The sequence below is a fragment of the Nanorana parkeri genome, unplaced genomic scaffold, assembly GCF_000935625.1.
Source record: "Nanorana parkeri isolate BGI_ZX_2015 unplaced genomic scaffold, ASM93562v1 scaffold1883, whole genome shotgun sequence".
Taxonomy (NCBI): Eukaryota; Metazoa; Chordata; class Amphibia; order Anura; family Dicroglossidae; genus Nanorana; species Nanorana parkeri.
Genome location: NW_017308151.1, coordinates 1 through 22,743, shown reverse-complemented (window position 1 = coordinate 22,743; position 22,743 = coordinate 1). Strand labels below are relative to the sequence as shown.

The following is a 22,743-nucleotide window of genomic DNA, read 5'->3' as shown; positions in this document are numbered from 1 at the left end:
TGGCAATAGTTTTCTTTAGGGTCACAGCAGGACATGTCCTCCTGTGGCCCAAAACCCCAGCATTTAACGAGCTATTGCCCGCTACATGCTGACAGAGTTGCAGCCGCACTGCAGCCAGGAAAGATCCCGACAATGTTTTCTGAATCTACCGTGCCACCTGGCTCTGCTCTCTCTAGAGAGTAGTATGTGATCGCTCAGTTCTCGAGCTATAGAGCCGATGTGTGACAGCTAGATAGATAGAAATTCGATAGATTTATTTATTTGTCACATACATAATCGTACAAGTATGATATGCAGTGAAATGCTTACACGACTGCAAGAAGGAGAGGGAGACGTACATGTAGAGAGAAGAATCAATAATAATATAAAATTTTTACATCACAAAATAAAATATAAATGTTAAAATTTAAATATTAAAAATTAAATTAGACTAAAAATGCAAATACAGTACGAAGTGTAAAGTGTGCGAATGCTAACAGCAGCAATACGGAGTGAATGAATTAAGGTGATGACCAGCATTGTATTGACCTTTCTTTGACCATTCTTTTAAAGTGCAGATGTGCAGTAAATGTGAGTGTAAGAACATTTACCTAATCAGGCAGTAGAATGTATGTCTATATAGAGATCTGATTGAGAGACCGTATAGCCTGAGGGAAGAAGCTTCTCCTCAGTCTCTCTGTGTTGGCCTTCAGGGAGCGAAAACGCTTCCCAGACCTCAACAAAGAGAAAAGTCCATTATTGGGATTGCTGGGGTCCCTCACGATCTTCCTGGCCTTGGTCCAGCACCGCTTGCTGTAGATCGAATTCAGGTCAGGGAGTTTAGTTCGGATGATTCTCTCAGCTGATCGCACCACCCTATGAAGAGCTCGTCTGTCCTGCACGCTGCTGTTCCCAAACCAGGTAGTGGTGTTTACCATCAGGATGCTCTCTATGGTGCAGGAGTAAAAATTCCTAAGCACCCTAGCGGGCAGTCTGAAGTCTCTCAAGCGTCTAAGATGTAAGAGGCGCTGCCGAGCCTTTTCACCACGGTGTTGATATGACAGGTCCTGCGAGATGTGTACGCCGAGGTATCTGAAGCTAGTCACTCTCTCCACTGGGCTCTCGTTGATCATGGGGGTCTGGTAGTTCCTCTCCTGCTTTTTACTAAAGTCCACTATCAACTCCTTTGTCTTGCTGACATTGAGGAGGAGGTTGTTCCTCTGGCACCTGTTCTCCAGATTCCTAATCTCCTCCAGATAGGCCGTCTCATTGTTGCCGGTAATCAGTCCGACCACAACAGTATTATCAGCAAACTTGATGATGGTAGTGGAGTTGGTAGAGGCCATGCAGTCATATGTGTACAATGAGTACAGCAGGGGGCTCAAAACACAACCCTGAGGGGCTCCAGTGCTGAGGGTGAGGGAGGCTGATACATGTCTGCCCATTCTTACTGCTTGTGGTCTGCCAGTAAGAACTTGGAGATCCACTGACACATAGATGGGCTAAGTCCCAGGTGTTTCAGCTTGGTGGTGAGTATGGAGGGAATTATAGTGTTGAACGCTGAACTGTAGTCAACAAACAACATCCTGACATAGTTGCCCTTTCTAGTGTCTAAGTGAGTGAGTGATATATGAAGGAGGTGGGTGATGGCATCATCTGTTGAACGGTTTGGCCGGTAAGCGAACTGTAGTGGATCTAGTGTGTCTGGTAGTGAAGAGATGATGAATTCTCTGACCAGTCTCTCAAAGCACTTCATCACTATTGAGGTCAGAGCCACAGTGTTGGCTCTAATTATGGGGATGAGTGTGTTTCACTCTCCCCATAATACGCCTTCAAGGCACCCATGCTTTTTCAGAGTAACTGTATAAAAATAACTGGGGGTTATTTTTAATTCTCACACATTATCTCTAGCTCTAATGATGAAACGTGGACTTTAAAAAGGCCATGAAACTCTTTTAGTTGCTGCAAAACCATGGTTGACAAAACACGAGTAAGAAAGGAAAATTGTTTAGAGAGTTTTTCAGAATGCCCCTGTGCAGCCCAGCTGTTATCAACACCATTTAGCTTCAACAGATGTCCACGTAAATAGAGAACTTCCTTAATGAAGACATCTTCATTGTGACAATTTCATAATGTAAAAATATTACCTACTACAAAAATTGTACTTTCACAATGCATTTGGTTATGCTGAATATATACAGTAAATGTATAATCATACATTGGTAAGGTCAGGTATAACATCTTAATTTGTGAAACAAAGAGTTAAACCTGAGGTATACTCTTAGGGGACTGTTTATTAGATTGAGAGAATGATTGCTTTTCATTCAGATGAATCATAAATAAAACCACAGCAGGGCCCAGCACAAGCAGTTTGATGATTGATGCCTCTTGACTCATTGTTCTCCATAAGACTTTTGCTTATCTGTGTACAGCCTTTGTAATTGTACTCTAAGATGAGTTCAAGCTTGTATATAATACGAGTACTTCAAATAATGGGTATGATATGGGCTGAATCCTATTAATTATTAACAATAAAATATGTATCTAATCATTCTGAATACAATATATTGATTTATACCACAATTCTTTGTGTCAGAAGTAGGATTGAAATCCATAATTTTTTCCCAGGTAAATGTACTTGGTTTTCCAAAAGTAAAACATTACACACAGTATGTTCTTACCCTTAATGAGAACTTAATTGTTCACATCTAAGCCTTTAATTGAGGACCTAAAACTGATTCCTACATCCAAGCCTGCAATTTACATTGTACTCTGACAGCAGCCGCTGGCTGCTGTCAGAATACCGTAACACAGCTATCAGCTGATTGTCTGCAAGCACTGTTTGACCGAGAATTTTCCAACCTACTCCTTCGATCAGCTGCTTGAGGGATGCCGTGTGGATGGGTGCTGATAGGGGCTCCCAATGTGCAAATTTGATATGCCACTCTATCGCACTATGTATATGCTAATTTATTGTCCCATGATGCTCTTTTACCTGCAAGAAATGCTTTGAAAACTGAATCCCGGACCAGTGGCAACCCTAATCGGGTCACCCATGCATGCAGGGGTGCATCTTCCTGAAGGGGGAGTGGGTGCATGAACAGACCGCAATGAAAACCTGACAAAGGTGCTGGTCCTTCCACATTCCATCCTAAGAAATAGAAAAGTTTGGCCAACAGATGTACAATAATGTTTAGGTCTCAGGGACTAGAATAAATGCTTTATATCTCAAGTTTACAATAGTACATAATTAGTACATAATTAATAATAGTACATAATTATTCATTATTTATATATATATATTGTGATGTTTGGGGAATTTAGCACAAATGGTGATCGCTCAAAGACCAGTCTCGAAGCCACGTTAGCATAAAACAAAACAGTCCAGTATGTGTATATATATATTACAAAAATTGTAAGCAACAATCCTATGGCAGAGCACAAGGGTAGCCATTTTGTTGGTAGAGGACAGGCGTCACTTTCATTCTCCCCAAATTTCAAACCCAAATCCCACAGTCCCGCCCACCTTCTAGAGCTGATTCAGAGATTGCAGGGCTTCCAAATACTGTGTGACCACAATGGGCTAACCCACCGCCCTCCTCCTGCAGCTCTGCTCTAAGCCGAAAGGTGACCGGCGTTAGCCAATAAGCAGCCTGGTACCTTAGTTGTCTGTCAGAGCTGTCATGTGACTTAAGGTAGCCAATGCATGTCGGCCTGTGGGGAAGGCTGGTTTGGGTTGTATACCCTATGTATCGCTGAGCCAGTCACAAAGAGATCTTTGTGATCTCTCCACCCGCTCAGCGACTAAAAACACGGCACCCTCTGTTTCAGTGTTGCACTTGGGGTGATTATTGCACACGCCTACGCTTAGGCACTACAATATAAGGGGCTGAGTCATGCCAATGAGACATTTGGGGTTAGCATTCTTTGTAACAGTCAGTGGTGGTGGTTTTCGGGAGCGGTGGTGGCAATTGGAGCAGGACCTGAGCAGGTTTAAGGGTTCATTCACATCAGTCACGGTGACTGGCGTTGTCTCGAACTGGATCAACGCCAGTCACTGCAAGGGCATACAGAAAGCAATCCATTTTTATGAGCCCCGTTCACAGCACAACTCTGGTGTGATGTGTGGTGCGGTGTATAGTGCAGAAAAATACAGACATGCTGTATGTTTCTGCAGTACACTGAATGGCACCGGAGATCACCACAGCACAACGTTGGACACTGCTGCGTGGAGACCTGAATAGAGTGTACTAAAAAAAAGAAACAATGCAAGGCACCGCTGCCACCCATCAGACACAAACTGAATGCTACAATGTCATGTTTTATTGTCAGTAGAGTCTGTCTATTGGTAGAAAAAAAGTTTTCTTTAACTCTTGGCGCTAATGGCTGCCAGCTGAACAATCCACCTGCTGTTGCACACTCAAAGTTTTCAACAGTTTATCACAGTTTTTCACACAGACTTGAGGGGCTGCTCATCCAAGGGTCTGGGGCTTCCACCACGAACATAGAAAACAAAAACTAACAGAGTGCCACCTCCGTGTGTAAAATCATTTATTACAATAAATAAAACAAGGGATAAAAGTACTCACAAACAAACGTTTTCATCAGGCTTTAACAACAAACGAGAGGCCACACTGTCTGTTAACCCAACATGGTATCCCCCCCGACTATGTAACACGGTAGCCTCCGGTCACATCACCGACCGCAGTTAGCCAAGATTGACACGTTTCAGGGTCAAGCCCCCTTTATCAGAATCATTCCCGGCGTCAATCTTGGCTGACTGCGGTCGGTGGACGGTGATGTGACCGGAGGCTACTGTGTTACATAGTCAGGGGGATACCATGTTGGGTAAACAGACAGTGTGTCCCTTGTTTTATTTATTGTAATAAACGATTTTACACACGGAGTTGGCGCTCTGTTCCCCTTTGTTGTCTATCGGTAGAGTTCATACAGTCTGAGAGGCATTTCTGTAAAATCACCCAGATAAGGTGACCAGCCTTCAAGAGCATTTTCTGCAGTTAAAAGCAAACCTTTAAAATAAAAGAACCTCACCCCTTTGTCCTAGGCATTGTGCTGAGCCAGAAGTAAATGCTCTTGAAGGCTGGTCACCCTATCTGCGTGATTTTATAGAACTGCTTTTAGCACTGCATGCACTCTACTAATAGATGACAAATACAATAATTTAGAACAATCCAGAAATAAAATACATCACATGCATTAAAATAAATAAAGTTAACTATTATTAACTATTATTATGTGATGGTTAATGGTACAGTTATAGTGACATAATGACAATTTATCCCGTATAATTTACTTTCCATGTTTGTATCGAGTACGAGTACCGATATTTTTTTTTTGGTACTCGCCGATACTGAGTACCGAGTACTTCTGCCTTATGCCCTGATTATCAGAAAGTCAGGCGGCGGATCATGACCTGTCGCCCGGCTTCCTGATTGCCTGTGATAGCGAAAGAACACAGGCTTCACTTGTTGTTAGGCAGCCTGGCTTCCTGACCAATCAGGAAGCCGGTTGGTAAGTCATGAGGTGCCGTCCGGCTCCCTGATTAGTCAGGAAGCCAGGCTGTCTAACAACAAGTGAAGCCGGCTTCCTAGCCAATCGGAAGCTGGGCGGCACTTCATAACCCGCCTCCCGGCTTCCTGATTGGCTAGGAAGCAGGCTTCACTTGTTTCTATGCAGCGTGGCTTTCTGACCGATCAGGAAGCTGGGACGCAAGTCATGACGTGCGGCCTGGCTTTCCGATTGGAAAGTAAGCCGGCTGCATGCGCCCTTGGCACTGCTGGTCCCTGTGACCGGAAGTTCTGGTATCGGAGCTAAGTATTGGAGCATTTGGGCGAGTACTCGTACTCGCCCAAATACTCGGTCTCGGCACCAATACTGATACTAGTATCGGTATCAGTGCATCCCTAAAATATATATATCTGAAAGCCTGGGCTCTACATGCAGCTCAGACAGACAGACGCACAACTGGCCTGTGCCTATAGGTAGCAGAGACAAAAGGCCAGCTGATTCCTGAAAAGTTCCACAGGTCACAAAATCACTAGAAATAAAATCATCACAATAAATAAAGTTGGTTAAAAGAAGTTAAACAAAAAAATGTTCTGTGAGAAAGTGCTCAGGGCTCCAAACGTTTTGTTCCTACATTCTACAGCAAGGGAACTCTGGCTTTTTCCAGATGTGTCTGTTATGTATTTTATATATGCTTCTTCTCACTTCAAAAAATTAATTTGCTAGCAGATATGAAGTGTAGGTCCATAGAGGTGCTTGAACATACCTGCAGCACCTTTCGTTGTGCCTGAATGCTGGGACGTTCTGATTTGACAAAGTCCTGTCATTTCCAGGTAGCAGCTAACTCCTATCCCCTTCTTATTGGCCTATCACTATAATGGGCTGGCTCACTGGTCAAAAGGAATGGTGGGGGAGTGGGCAAACAATAAGGGCAGCAGACTTTTATGACACTCTTTCTATAGTGATGGGTGGCTTGAGTGACATAAAGTGACTAATATGCAGAGTTTCAGGAGCTGGGATAAGGTGGAACCAAATGTTACAGGAAAAGTCAAGGTTTGCATTTAAGATCTGCAGTCTGTATCTCTGAATTTTACATAATGAGTTGGCAAACTCAGTGTAGGTGTCTGTCTCAGCAATTTTACTCTTGCTTAATGAATAGTGGAGATGAGCAGCTATGCAGACAAAGGCTAAAAAGAGATAGCAAAGGAATGCTGTCTACTTGCATGGTATCCTAAGCATCCTTGCGTCTGACAGAGAGAGGGCAGCTGCCACAGGATTATTGCTGGCTGTCTTTATTGCGTGATGTCCTGCTAGGTTAAAATAATCACAGCTTTTTGCTTGTTGTAGAACTTAAATCGTGTGCTGACAGCAGACACATACTTAAGCGGCCAGTAAGGCATTTCACTGTTCCTATTAATCCCATATATTTCTCAGCTCAACTACCTCTGACTTAATTAAGTGTTATAGCCTTAAATGTTAGAGCAAAGTCATACAAGTGTTTTAAAACCCTTTTTAAAATAAAAAAAATTCAACTAAAATCAAATACTAACCCAGTTTTGGTTTTTAACCAAATCTCTGCTCCCACAAGTGTTGGAATTCCAAAAGTATTCCAGATCACGAATGTTGTCTTTTCTTGCTGATAGTGCTGACGCCTCATATTGTTCATTACAGTCTTTCAGGCATTAATTAGTGTTGGGGATTAAGGCTGGGCACACACCTTACAACCATCGCAAGACAAAAGTTGTAAGGTACTTAAAAAAACGTACGATCTGCCTATCTTGCATAGGCAGATTGTACTTGCGATGATCGCAAGCCACGCCCCCTGAGGGGCGGGCTTCCCATGACCGCAATGGCGAACGGGCAGTGTGCGCTTGCGCACACCGGCCTGTACGGCTTTTATCGTACGAACATCCTGCACACCCGCCGAACATCGTACGATGCTCGGCGGGTTTTCGAACATGTCCGTAAGTTAAAAGTCGTGCGACCTTACAGTAGTAGAGGTCGCACGGCTTCCACACACCTTACGATAATCGTACGATCGCGGGATTTCCTGCGATTATCGTAAGGTGTGTGGGGACCTTAAGTTAAGGTTGGAGTTAGGGATTAAGTTAATACAGGGCTGGACAAATCCCAGGAGCCAGGTAGCCATAGTTTTTTTTAAAGTTACAGCTGGCACCTAACCTAACCTGTTTAAGTCAATGTTTGTGGTTAGAGTTATTTTTTTGCTCAGGGCAAAATATGAACCCCCTCTAACCCATCCTGCATGTTTTACTTTCCTTAACTTGTGATGCAAATTATACTTGCCTAAATCTGCTGTCTGGGTTCCTCGCTTTGCAGAACCAGATATGCCCCCCCCCGTTCGTCCCTCCAGTCAATGCTGGAGGATCGGAGAGGGGAGGGGGGAATCCCTGCGGGGAGATGTTCGAAAAGTGAGCGGATCGTGCGGTATGTTTTTGCTCACTTCCCGATTAATAGAGCCGACGCGTGACAGTTTCAGTGTCACACATCGCTCTAACTATGGGGATGAGTGTAATTCACTCACCCCATAATTCTCCTTTAAGATACCTTTCAAAATGAATGGAACCACAACACACTGCTCATAGCTTTGTGTGTTACCCTGCATTACAGTAACTTGTGGTAAAATGTGCATTTTACCGCATTCCACTAGTGTGAATGGGCCCTTAGGGTCAGATTGTTAATTCAAGATCAACGTGATTTTTGGAAGCACTTCAATTAAGCCTTGTTTTCAGTGCCAAAATCTCTGTGCCAAGGTGCTTAGCATTCATAAAAAACACTACATGCTAAATTAAACAGCAAAACCAAAATCCAATACTGAATAATTCGTTTTACAGGATATATGGGGTAGAACTATGAACCCTTTAGTTTTTTTGCAGATGTTTGGCATCACAAGTCATTCTTATATAACCATTATTTTTAATAGGGATGCACCGATACCAAGTACCGTATTCGGTACAAGTACAAAGACAGATACTTTTCGAGCTCCAAGACTAGACTAGGGAAAAATGTAAAAGTTAGGAGGCAGCTGTCATTTGTAAGGAGCACACAGAGCTCCTGGGATTTTTACATCACAGTTTTAGGCCTTGTTCACACCAAATGCAGAGCAGATCCGGTCAGGTTTCTGCACACGCACGCTAGTCTTTTAGATGCGTTTTGATGCGTTTTTGGCTAAAAAAAATATATATATTTTTTTTAAAGTTTAAAATGGGCTTTCAGTGCATTCCAGGCATTTACATGTGTTTGCAGATCCAGAGCAGATCCACAGCAGGTAAAATAGAGCCTGCTGCAGTTTTTTCACCTGCTCTGGAACTGAACGCTGCGATGTAAACTGGAGCAAAAAATACCATTGGAATACATTGGACGCAGTTTTGATCCGGTCTGCAACTGATCTGCTCTGCACTTGGTGTGAACAAGGCCTAAGGGCTAGTTCACACCAAACGCGGAGTTCTGATGTTCTGATGAAGGGGGCGTGCCCCGGAAACGCGTTAACGTCACCACTATACTGGTATCACCTAGTGGACATCTCACTGCTTGTCAGTCCTCACCTCATGACTTTGTGACACTCATATTTGTGAGTATGATTCGGTTTTTTATTTATGTTTATTGAAATAAAAGTGATCTGCACCAGGAAAGGCGCCCCTCTTGTGCTTCTTTGGGGCAGCATCCTGCAAAACTGCGTCCAATGTATTCCTATGGTATTTTTAGCTCCAGTTCACATCGCAGTGTGCAGGTCCAGAGCAGGTAAAAAAACTGCAGCAGGCCCTATTTTACCTGCTCTGGATCTGCAAACACATCAAAAACGCATGCAAATGCCTGGAACCCACTGAAAGCCCATGTTAAAGTAAAAAAAAAAATTATTTTTTTTGCCAAAAAAGCATCTAAAAGACTAGACTCCGTGTGCAGAAACCTGATCGGATCTGCTCTGCATTTGGTGTGAACAAGGCCTTAATGTATGATATTTTTTAATTAAACATATATAAAGGGATGCACCGATACCATTTTTGCAAGTACAAGTACTGATAAATTTTTGTTTATTGTCATGTGACAGTTTTTCTAAAACAATACAGATTAATAATTTCAGGACAGTGGTGGAGTGCCAGAGCCAGATCCCGGCTGCAACCACTGCAACCCTGGTAGTTCTCATGAAAAGGCCAAGTATCAGCACTGTTATCTGAAAAGTATCGGTGCATCCCTAATTATTAATAATGTTTCATTATTCAGACTTGGAACATTATGGCAGAACCGTCCTTATTAGTGGTAGTACTTTTAAGCATCAAGCGCTTTTCAGAGACATATTTCACTATAAATTATTTTACAGGCTCAGTAAATTCTGAACATTAAGTAACTGAATTGACTATGTATTTCTTCTGTTCTAGATAGTCTTTATAGCGCATTCAAGAAATCAGGCCCGACTAGGGCTGCAACAACTAATCGACATAATCGATTATAATCGATTATTGAAAAAGTTGTCAACTTTTTCAATCATCGATTAATCGGCTTCTGGTTAGTTGGCCCTGTTCACGGCTCCACACGCGATGTGCGCCGTACCTCCTCCCCACCTCAGACCCGCCAGCACCCACGCTCCACACGCCACACCTCTTCCCTGCCTCACGCTCACCGCCCTCCCACATCCACCATCGGCACAGGGACGCGGGGAGAACAAGTAAGGAGAAGGAGCAGGTGTGGGGGGATGACAATCGCCGATAGACAGGCCCTATTTCAGAAGCAAGTTGCTGGAAGACTGCTCAAGTAAGCCTGCACTCCCTCCCCCCCATACCTGGTGCTCTATTGCTGGGATTTGTATTCCTCTATACCCGACGGTACATTGTGCTGTATATTATACAGAGGACTACAAATCCCAGCAATAGTACATTATACACTGCATGTATAATGTACTATTGCTGAGATTTGTTGTATCCCTCTATAGCTGGTGGTATTCTGCATTGTGCTGTATAGAGGACTACAAATCCCAGCAATAATACATTATACAGCGCAATGCGGAATACCACCAGCTATAGAGGTGTACAACAAATCCCAGCAATAGTACATTATACAGCGCAATGCCGAATACCGCCAGCTATAATGTACTATTGCTCGGATTTGTTGTATTCCTCTATAGCCGGTGCCATTCTGCATTCATTGCTATATAATTTTACACTTTTCATTTCACTATATTGCACACCACCCTTTTTTTTTTTTATTTTTTACTTCCACCGCTCCAAGCTTGCTCCTGTGATGGACTACAATCTCAATACAAACTAGTAGTCCCATCACTGGAGCCATTTTTAAAAATGTATTTTATTTTATTTTTTATCCGATTAACCGATTAATCGAAGCTCAATAATCGGCTAACTAATCGATTTTGAAAATAATCGTTAGCTGCAGCTCTAGGCCCGACTATGTGATATTATTCCAGCTAAGCAAGGTTTTAAATAAAAAAACTAAAACAAAAACTTTTTAATACAGTATCAGAATGAACTGCTGTACAGCATTGCAGAGACACCAGACCTGTGTACTCCAGGGCATTCGAAAGCCACAGAAGTCAGTCCAGTTAAGAGGTCTGACTTTAAATATATTTTTATAAAGAGAAGGGTATAGGGTTATATGTAGGTGAATCCTAAAAATGCAATGATAGCTTAACTGCCTTGGAGGTCAGAAACCTAGTTGTCCTGTGTGGCAGTGGTTTCTGGATCACAAAACTGAACAGACTTACAATCCTTTTGGTAGTTAAGACAGTTCACCTATATGTATTTTTGAGTATGTATGTAGCTTTTAGCCTGGAGTTCAGTTTTTATTGGTGATTTCCAACGCTTGGGCAATTGGGTTGGTATGGATGTCACCAGCTTCACTCTATCATATTACTTGAGAATTGAACTATAAATTTGCCTCATGTAATCCTCTCTGCAGCAGCCCTCAGACAGGGATAGGGAAGGGCAGAACTAGCGGCCAAACAGGTATGATACATGAGGGCTTGACAAATTTTCTTTAAATCCAGGAGCCAGCTAAAAAAGTTAGGAGCCAGGTATTTTTCGCGGAGGTGTTTCGCATTTGCCGGGGACTTTACATTATTTTTGGTATTTTTGATTTACCTTTTTTGTTTTGCACATTAAAGATGACAGGTTCTCTTTAAGGTGATATTAGGAGTCTATTAGGCCACTTCAATTAGTAGTCTTTCCACTTCAATATTTTTAGCTAGGGAAATGACAGCTACCTGCTGAGTCAGCTGAATGTAAACATAGCAGACAAGTTGGCTGGGAGCAATAGCCAGCCTGCTATTGGGTATCAAATTTGCAATAGTCAATAGCAGGCTGGCTATTGCACCCGCCCACTACCTGCTATCAATCAGCAGAGAAGGGACGTGAAGGAAAAATTTCTCCTTCAAGTCCTCCTCTGTTAATTGACAGCAGGCTGTGGGCGGATGCAATAGCCAGCCTGCTAGTGGCTACTGCAATTTAAAATAGCCATCAGCAGGCTGGCTATTGCTGCCGGTTGCAATATGGGAGACTTATCGGCAGCAGGCAGTTTATTATAAGAAGAGGGGGCAGCGGGGACATAGGGAATGCAGAGTCACAGCGGTCTCTCCTCCCCGCTGGGTTCCGGCTGCCGTGGTCTGTGTTGGAGGGGATGCATCTTGCAGCAGGGGGCAGAACAGGCACAGCAGAGCTGAATTGGCGGAGGGGTGGATTGAGCTTTCCAGCGCTCCTCACTTAGTGATGAAATGTGAAATACCTCCTGCTCACCTCCCTGCTTGTCTCCAGCACCGCACGTGGGGACTAGCAGGGAGGAGGAGAACCATGATGCACAGGGAGGAATAGAGAGAGTGGGAGGACCTACAGCAACATCTACTGGAGGAAGCAGCGGAGAAGACAGGTGCAGTGAAGGTGCGGTGAATGGGCTGACAAAAGCCCAGGCACCAGGACGCAATTTCTAGTCGCATTGGTGAACTGGCACCTGGGATTTGTTGAGCTTTGTCAAACATGTATATTTATTGACAAGGAATATGCTCCTCCATCACTATCCAGTCACAGGCTGGGGGTGGGAAGGTAACCAACCTGACTGCTCTCTAACAAGACTGTGCAAATGTCAAGACTGACTGGACAAAATAAAAAATCTTTTAAATGGTAAAACAGCTCCCTTATATATATTTCAACAGTTTATTTAGCTGTTTGCTGGAGTCAATGATACATGCTCATGCTGTGCAATTAATTTTGTTTGCATTCACATGAAAAAAATATTTTTGTAAAGTTTAGTAAAATGTGACCAAGCTAATAATTTAGATCATGATATTTTCTCAAGCAGTGTTTAAAGGATTGAACTTTATTGCATCGAGCCCATTGCATGTAATTGCAGCTGAGTGCACGTTTCCAGCATATTTGTGTGACACCCTGGGCTTTAATTACTAAAGGCAAATCAACTGTTCACTTTGCTAGGGTACTTGCACATTACAGGGGAAGTTTCCCTTAGCTTAGTGAATGTGATGGACATTCACTTTGCAAAGGGTACCCAATCATGGGCAAGGAAAGTGAAAAACAGTATTTTTGCTTGCACATCATGGAAGTCAGCAAAGCTTCAACTCATTCACTAAACTAGGGGAAAACTAACGCTGCTAAGTGCAAATCCCCTTACAAAGTGAAAAGCCTATTTGCTTTTAGTAAATCACCCCCCCACCCCCACCCCCTTTGATCTTGAACCATGGCTTAATGCTGACCTATGACTCAATGCAGACCCAAGGCTCAATGTTGACCCATGACTCAATGCTGACCCATGACTCAATGCTGACCCATGACTCAATGCTGACCCATGACTCAATGCTGACCCATGACTCAATGCTGACCCATGACTCAATGCTGACCCATGGCTCAATGCTGACCCATGGCTCAATGCTGACCCATGGTTACCACTACAGTTTAGGTACACTGACACGCTCTCCGTAGGATCAGCAATACACTGATCATGCTGCATGCACCAAGTTTGAGAAAAGCTGTTATTTAACAAGAAACACAAGGCATTTACATGCTGTACTTCGTTAACATTTCTCAGCCTTGAATAGGTTTTGAATGTCGCATTCCTCTGTATTTAGTCTGCGATATGCGTGTATATATGTGACCTCTAAGAAATGTCAGCATTTTGCTTACTAGTAAGCATTTTATGCTGTGAAAACAATTCCAATAATTCTTTTACTTAGGACTTCACACCTCAACAGAGGTTCACTTGCTTGCAGAAGAACACAAGATGAAGATATCTCACAGGCTCTCGCAATTCTTAATAACATGTTTTTATTTTCTTGGAGCTTCCTGGATTTATAAGTGATAGCTTAAATTTGCATACACCCCCCAATTTTAACAAAAGAATAAAAATATGAGTAGTGGAACATAATATACATCTAACCATGTTAAGGTTAACATTTGTTTAGTAAAGTAAATGGTTTAATTAGGTAACTCGCTGTTCAGCTTTTATCCCACCGTATAGTGTACCCCACACTCTCACTAAATACTGTACAGAAGACTGCAGAAGATCATTAAAGATATGTTGGGAGGTTTAGATATGTGGATTCTATCATACTTATATATATCATGACTATTACAATATGTGTCCTTTCTTTTTCTTTTGTAGAGCTGAATATGAGGCAGTCTGAAGTACGAGTGTGTGATGAATCAACGTGTAAATATGAAGGTGTGTGCAAAGAAGATGGAGGTGTACTGAAGTGTTACTGCCAGTTTGAGGTAAGGTAATCATTGTTTGATTCAATGGGCAGAGCTTGTATAGGTTGTACTCTACTGACAGTAATTAGGGACAGGTTATACCTTATACTTAAGGTAGCCATGCACTTGTAAAATTTCTGCCAAGTCCTGCTGCCAAAAATCAAACAGTGTGTGGCCCTGTCAGAACCCCTCCATTCGACAAATGTCGTTCTTTCAATCAACTTTTGTTCATCTGTAGTTACTGTTGAGGTATTCTGACAGTGGCACACCTGCTGCTGTCAGAATACATCGCTGGAGGCACTGGGGCTCCCCATCCATGCTGTCAGCATGAATCAGGGAATTGAGAATTTTTTCTCATTCAGTCCACAGGCTGATTGAGACAAAACTCATTGTATTGCCAGCTTTAGTTTCTGATAGCACATTGCTGCTGTTGCAGAATTAGGAGCAACGACGCATTTCCACGCATAATTTCTGTGGCTAATATATGCACAAACCTATTTGTTCAGAATATGTAAAACGAGATACAAAGCAGTAATTCAAGATGACTTATTGTTAAAACTTGAGTTTCAACGGTAATATTTGTAATCATGTCTAGTGTTACTCTCCTGTAAATTTTTAATTGCATGTTTTTTTATTTTTCATTCCTCGCTGGTTTTTTACAGCCTAGTTCTTGTTACCAGATATGTAAGGTCATAAAGGTTACATGGAAAATGTTATAACTAAGTCAGGTATGTAGAATGTGTCAGCTTTGTAAAATTATCCTTCCAAGTCATGGAGATTACCTACTAGGCTGGAGGGGGAGGAAGAGAGGTTTAGGCATTTTAAAAGAAAATCTCTTCTGCTGGCAGTAAACCTTTCTTATATCCCCAAAGTCCTGTGAGGGGACAGTGGTATATTGGAGTTCTGTCTGATCTATGTGGTCTTCAAAGATACTGCATATAAAGATACTCTCTGTGCTTTTATAATCCAGCCAAACCTCACAACTTTCGGAGATGGGAAAGAAGGACACCTTGTAGTGCAATATATTTAGAGCCTTAAAGCATATCTAAACCCTAACAAGGAACTTCTCTTAATTGGTCTCTTTTGTTCTAATACACCATTGAAAGTACTTTCTTAAATCTGTTTGATCATTTAAAGCTGAAGTCTGGGAAAAATAAATATTGTCTTAATACAACAGGAATGCATATTTTTACTTGAATCTTGCATGCTCTGCGCAGTAATTCATTTTGAAGCGCTGCCTCTGTGCAGGAGCTCCCTGTAATAAAGACCAGTCACTGCTGCTTTCTCTCCTTGTGCAGGGTTACTGGTCTTGTGTCCGCCCCCTCCTGTAGTTTTCTGTATCAGCCTGTAGGGGGTGGCCTTTTGGGTTACTCATATGTCTCTTCATCTCTGCATAGCCTATGTTTGATGATGTCATTGCTACATGAAAGATAATAATTGGGTTTGCAAAGGCATTTGGTGCACACAAAGTGGATTTATATAATTTGTGGCTTTGATGCCCAGAGTTTTGCCCAGATATGTTTTTGTGCCCAGAGTTCATCTTAAAAAAATGCCTGTTGATGTTGCCAGAACTTTTGTGAGCCTTATAACTTCCTGTGCTCTCTGCCTGTGCTGATTATTTTCAGTTACAATGTTTTTAGTTAGCTCTGAGGACCAGTGGCGTCGTGGAGGGGTGACACCAAAATGACTTACAGTCTGAAAAGTCGGGCGCTCGGTCATGGACCGAACGCCCGACAGTATCAGGAGAGAGGAGGGGACCCGGCGGCACTGTCCCCTTCTCTCTCTGCCGGTGTCCATCACCAAGATGGCCGCCGTCAGGTATCAGAATACTGACGCGCAATGACGTCATCGCGCACGTGCTTGGTGACGACACACGCATGCGTGGTGATGTCTCGGCGGGGTAACACTCGGTTACCGCTCCGGGTGTCACCCAACTTTGGGATGCCCCTGCTGAGGACTACAGAACTACTCCATTCTATGTTATGGACAATAGTAGAGAGGTAGGGTTCTGTGGTCCTATTTTGTTTCTTTTGTCCTTATACAAGTGCAAGCATTGTCATCATAGGTCAGGAAGTGTGTTACTGCCAGAATTATCAGGTGAAAAAGTATAAGAAAACTTTACAAACAAAAGCTTATGCAGCCACCACATAAAAGGAAAGGTCAGATGTAATGTATAGATTTTTGTTTTTGGGTTTAGATACTTTTAATGATTATACAAACAATGAAGGGTTAATGTAAAAAAAACAAAAAAACTGAAGGGTTTGACTAACATTTTTAAAAAAAGGCATTCCAGGAACTACAAATCTAACTTTCGCAGTGGGGCTACCCCCAGCACTGCAAGGGTTAGGTGTTCATTTTGGTCTAGAGGCTCAAATAAATAGGGTATACTCACCTGATCATCGCTCCTATCTGACTGGTAGACTGATTCCCACAGCCACATTTTCCCTGAACTCTGGTGGCCTTAGGATCTCTAAAGTTATCACGTATAATCAGGTGCATATATCTTTTTTTATTTGCGCCCCAGACCAAAACGAGCACTTAACCCTTGCAGTAGCCTCATTGCAAGGGTAAGTTTTATTAAAAAAAACACTTTGTTTATGCTTGCATTTGAAAATAATTAATGCAAAAAATGACATTTGGATGAAACGTTTAGTGATAATAAAGTCTTTTGGCAGTTAAATAGTAAATTTATAAAAAATAAAAATTGTATATGTATAGGATAATTAGTTGAAGTGAACCTATGCGCAGACTATGTACACAAGTATTCTAAAGCTTATGTAAAATCACTTTAAAACAAGCCCTCATTTACTTCTGTAGCTATAGGCATTGTGGAGAAATTCATCTTTAAGAGTTACAAAAGAGGTTTTCACTGTTTTTATTTACAGAAGAGAATATAGGCAGTCCTATAGAACAGCCCTATAATGTAAGCACATAAAAGGTGTTTCCAAGCAGTTAGAAACTAATTGAAACCCAACTTTAGGGCTTATTTACACCCAGTACGTTGGGCAGTGTTGGTCAAAGCACATGCAGCATTTATTGTACCACAGCATGCTGTGTCTTTTAAAAAAAAATTAGTGCAGCACTTGTAAATATAAGCACATCACAGCACACGCAAAAATACACCACAATGTACATGGTCTGCACATGTCAATGCGTATGCTTTGCGGTGTGAATAGACCCTTAAAGCATTTGTTGTGATCTTTGATCTAGCTAGAGAGGTCAGAGATGACTTGTTTTGATATTCTTAATATGTAAATACTTTAATGTCCATAGTTTGAACATAGGTGCACTTTCAAATGTATAAAGGCTAAGTTCACCATTTTTAAGAAAAAAGACTATATAGTCTGGGTACCCTAGTGTGTTAAAAATGTTTTGCTGTTTTGCAATATTGTCCTTATTTTAAAAGCCTAACCATTAGGCCATGAGGGGCATCCTCCAAGCCTGCCAGGAAATCTCCCACTAAGGTAATCAGCCCAGAATGCACATGTTCCTGGTTATGCCAACCGTTAGGAGCTCTCTCCCATCATCCGCAGCTTTTGCTGCTACAGGATGAGGATGAGTGCATTGTGCATGTGTGGGCTAGGAATAAGGATGTACGCTAGCTTCTAGGGTGCTAGTAGTGTCCCAACTTAGCATTTGTTTGCTCTTTAACAGATGCATGTTTAATGTTTTTTGCAGTGTGGAACAAATTATGTACCAGTTTGTGGATCAAATGGAGACACTTACCAAAACGAATGCTTCCTGAGGAGATCTGCCTGCAAACAGCAGAAACATTTAACAGTAGTAACAAGAGGACCTTGCATTTCTGGTAAGAGTCATGGAGCCATAAACCTGCCTTTATAGCATTAGTCACTAAAGGCACACTCATTCATATTCAAGACTGTGCTGTTGGTGGGTCTCCCCACTGCATATGTGTGATTTACACTGCACTTTTAGAATGTAAAAATGGACACAATAAGCAGTTCTGTCTTCTTCCTTGGTCAATGCAGAAAAGTAATAGGTGTATATTGATCATAAATCAGCAGAGTAAACTGTCTGTACTGAGTGAAAACTAGGGAAATTAGATCAAATATACATAAAGTGTACCTGTAGTTAAATATAACATTATTAAGTGTCAATGGAATGTTAATGCAGGTGCTGAGATGTGTCTGCACATATGTTTACAGTCTTCGGAAGCAGAGTTTAGGTTGGTTCTTCCAATTTTAGGAAGCTTTGCAGACTTACTCTCATGGATCAACCCTGTATGAAATGCTTGTTAAGTAATGTTGTTATATAAATATAACAAAAATATACATGAACATGAGTTAATAAACTTGTAAACTTTCAATAAAAATAACAAACTAAACCAAAACACATTCTATTTTTTTCCTTTAAGAACATGCCAGCCTAATATCTGCACTCTGAGAGCTATCAGCACTGCATATTTTGCTTGTCGTCCAGCGCAGGTTGGGTGGTCATGGTCCCCCTCAGGCTGCCTCATTGAAAATTATGGCCATATGAGGCAGACTCCACCCTCACAGCTTCAGGCTGGCAGTGTACCAGAGGGATTGCTTAAAACAAAAGGTAGCAGCCGACAATCTTCCCCATGCCGCTTTCCTTTTTATTAGTCCGACAAATATCTTTTTGCAGTGGGCACACGCAGTGCACGTCTACATGAAAACAAAGTATGCATGCCAATTACAAATTACTGTACGTCTGTCTTTCTGTCTATCTGTACAATTATTCCAAAATGGGTAATAGAAGTGTATTTAAACCTGATTTTAAAATATTGAAAGGCAAACAATTGCAGATAGCTTAGTTAGGAAAATAGAGAAACAAGCTTATGAATAACACCTTTCTGGCTACACTGGTGGTCCTTTGCATTAAATGTATTATATATATATTAGGGATGCACCAAAAGTTCGGCCGCCGAAACATTTCAGCTGAAAATGGTACTATGGGCAAAATGCCCATACGGCTGAAAAGGCAGTGCATCAGCTTCTCTCATCCCCTCTGGGCACCGGCTGCAAGCTACGGTCTGTGTACCCTCTGATCCTTGCTGCTGTGTCGGCAGAGACAGCGGGGATCGGAGGGGACACACAGCCAATCCAGCTGCCGGCGCCCAGCGGGAAAGAGAGAAGCTGTACTCTACCCTCGTCTGTCCGCTTCAACCCCAAGACTGATCCCCATCCAGTTTGGACCATCGAAAGAAGCTGCTGAGCAGTTGGCACAGTCATCTAGTGGCTGCACAGAGGTACTGCACCCCTGCTATCAGTGTGCAGAGACACCAGACACAGAATTGAGAATGGGGAGGTTCAGGATGGAGAGTGGGGAGGATCAACAAATATGTGAAATATTTTCTGATCCTTCTATGCACTGTTCAAACATCGGTGTGATTAGTTCTGATCACACCGATGTTTGTAAATAACTAAGGACTTTGTTTCTAGTTACTGTGTCTTCAATTATGAATGAATAGGAAGTGCTCTACATCACTTTCTTTTCATTCATGATTGTGGACATAGTAACTGATACAATTTCCTTAGTTTATGAATGGTCAGGAGCAGCTCAGTATCCATAAGTACATACAGTATAATGTAAACAAACCTTACCCTGGGAGAAGAGCAAAGAATGAGAAAAGTAAGATCCTTCAACTTCTTAATTTGAATGGCCTGCAAGCTCTTGTTTTTGCCTTCTATGGGTACCCCTAAATGACACAAACCATGACCAATGGTTGCATTAGGTCACTGAATTAGGATGCCGTTGGGTTAAAGGAGAACTATGGGGTCAGTGTTCTTCCCCATAGTTCTCCTTAGGGTAACGGGAGGACACAAACTAGCGTCCTCCCGTTACCCTAAGCTCAGTATACCGCAAGCTGTAGCTGAGACGTCGCAGCCGGAGCGGATCCCGACGTAGATGACGGGATCCGCCCAGCTGCGTGAGTGACAGCTGGCTCTGCCTATCTAGAGGCAGAGCCAGCTGTACCCGCCCCCTCCCCCATCCGTTCCGCCAGTCAGCGCTGGCAGATCGGAGAGGGGAATCCAGCAGAGAGCCGTGACAGGATCGAGAAGTGAGCGAACCTGGTATGTGTTCGCTCACCTCCCGATCTACTGAGCCGACCTGTGACAGTCTCATTATCACAGGTCGGCTAGAACTATGAGGTGAGTGGAAATCACTCACCTCATAGTTCTCCTTTAATAACGGCCATCCTAACTTTAGTCGTATTCTTCTTTTATATGCCATAAGTGTACCATTGATTTGAAATGTTAAAATTCCTTCTCATAAAAGCTATGGGCCTCTCTATTGCTCTATAAATATAGATATGTTTCTATTGTAAGTTGGTTAGTTTCCCTATTTTAGCAGACTTATTGATTTATATTTTAAATGTCTTGGCCGGAGTAAGCACGCTGATAAATTAATATGTCACTGTAAATCATTGTAGGGCAAGCAAGTTAAATTACCATATAACTGACAGATAGGAGAAAATTAATATGGATGCTAATTTGCCAATTGTATTAAGTGTGAAAAAGAATTCACTGTTATGACTCACTAGATTGCAGCTGAGATTAAAGAGTGACAAGCTCAGAGAGGGCACATGAGCTACACGGAAAACTTGATAGTAATCTCCTTCTCAGTCCAGAACACTGCATAGCTTGTGCTCACCCTTTGATTTCTCTGTATTTTTATTCTCCGCATGATTCACTTATTTGCAGATTATAGCTTCAGCAGAAAGAAGGCAGACAAATAAACTTACAACGACATAAAATGTATAAAAAAGAAAGATCTATTTTTAAAGGAGCTTGGCGGTATAGAGGCAAGAATATATATATATATAGATCTATTTGTATAGAAGTTGCTAGAGGGCCAGACCATTATAAATAGGGAAGGAATTCGTTAAATGTTCAAGAGCAGCTGTTGTTAAAGTGTTTAAAGACTAGACTGTCAGCCGAAAATCTGGGTCTGAACGTGCGAATTGTGGCCGTCAGCGACTAGTCAATGTTAGGGCAGAACGAAGAGTGGCAAGACTGGTACAAGACAACAGAAGGGCAACAGTGCAGTGTCAGATTCCTCGCATCACCTTTCAACTTCTTGTGGAGTCACGAGGCGGCCCAACGAAGTCATCTCGTGGAGTCATCTCATGGCGCCCCGAAGTACTGATGGGGTGGTCATAATAATCTGGCCACTCAGTGTATATTGATCTATATATAGATATACATATATACACTTATGTCAGGCTCTTTCGAGGAATAATGTTTTCTGGATCACATCGGCGGAGCGGGTTCCTGTTACTCGTTTAAAGGGGTGATCAGTGGACGGTTCCCAAGTACACTCAGTGCGATAGGGAAGCGGTACACATCATATACCCCGGCCTAATTGGTGTATTTTTGGGCGGATGCTAGGTTGGATAGCAGTATTTTTTATAATGTGGCAGCGTGATGGGATTTGTAGTTTCCCAAGTGGTTCACTACAACAGGGCAGTCTCTAGTGCTCCTGAGACTCCCTGAATCATACACAATACTCTTAGCAGACAGGGGAGTAATAATTCCCTCAACCGAGTGTCAGAACAACACTTACATGCGTTTGCAGTATGCAGATGAATGGTTAGATCTTAGATACAGTCTGTTGATCCCCAGTGACAGTAGTCTACTTTATAGCTTGCACGACAAGTTTCCCACACAACAGAGAGAGAGATTCCACACAATGTAGCTGAAGTAGCAACTAAGGTATGGAGGGAAGACCCCCTTTTAGTTGCGATCCTGATATCGGCTAGATACTAGGTACAGGCCTTTCCACAATAGTGATAACAATGTAGCGATAACAATGTCCTAGTCACAGGCACAGTTCTTTGATACAGAGAGTTTCCACTAAACTTAGATGAATTAACAACTAAGGTATAAGAAGATTCCCCAGTGTACTTGCGGTTCTGGTGTTGGGTCTCAAGCAGGCTAGCTACAGCAGGTGGGATAGGGTTTGGGCTAGATGCAGCAATAACCAATGCTGCCGTGTCCCTGGATGTCAGTCTGCGGTCAGCAGATGCTAACACGGCTGTTGGGGTTCAGTAGAGCGCACAGGGTTCCCGCTCGACGTTCCACAACGATAGATGCCGAGTGAGTGACTCACCTGTGAATTCGAGGAGGAGTCGTGGTCAGTGGGAGGAGCCCGGCGTGACGTCACAGAGGGGACGACGCGCCGCTGGACCGGAGGGACGTGCCGGGTGAGTCTGTGACAACTATATTGCCAAAAGTATTGGGACCTCCAAACTTCGTGTGGCCTTCAGATTGGCACAACAACAGTGTCCATGGCTGAGCAGCTGCATCCAAGCCTTGCATCACCAAAGTGCAATGCAAAGCGTCGGATGCAGTGGTGTAAAGCACACCACTACTGGACTCTAGAGAATTGGAGACGTGTTCTCTGGAGTGACAAATCACACTTCTCTGTCTGGCAATCCGATGGACGTGTCTGGGTTTGGCGGTTGCCTGACTTGAATTGTGCCAAGTGTAAATATATATGTAGCGCTACCCCCGCAAGGGCCGCTGTAATA

At 42.6% G+C, this 22,743-nt stretch overlaps 1 protein-coding gene across 1 annotated transcript in view; it reads left to right on the top strand.

Moving 5' to 3' along the window:
- Nucleotides 1-19,458, top strand: part of LOC108800027 (tomoregulin-1-like) — a gene marked incomplete at its 3' end in the record, with an annotated part of 90,408 nt that extends 70,950 nt beyond the window's left edge. Inside the window, exons 2-5 of the mRNA XM_018571970.1 lie at nucleotides 14,137-14,246; nucleotides 17,904-18,033; nucleotides 18,432-18,466; nucleotides 19,279-19,458. Coding sequence (XP_018427472.1) covers nucleotides 14,137-14,246; nucleotides 17,904-18,033; nucleotides 18,432-18,466; nucleotides 19,279-19,458 — 455 coding nt within the window. The remainder of the gene's footprint in view (nucleotides 1-14,136; nucleotides 14,247-17,903; nucleotides 18,034-18,431; nucleotides 18,467-19,278) is intronic.
- Nucleotides 19,459-22,743: the final 3,285 nt, after the last annotated feature.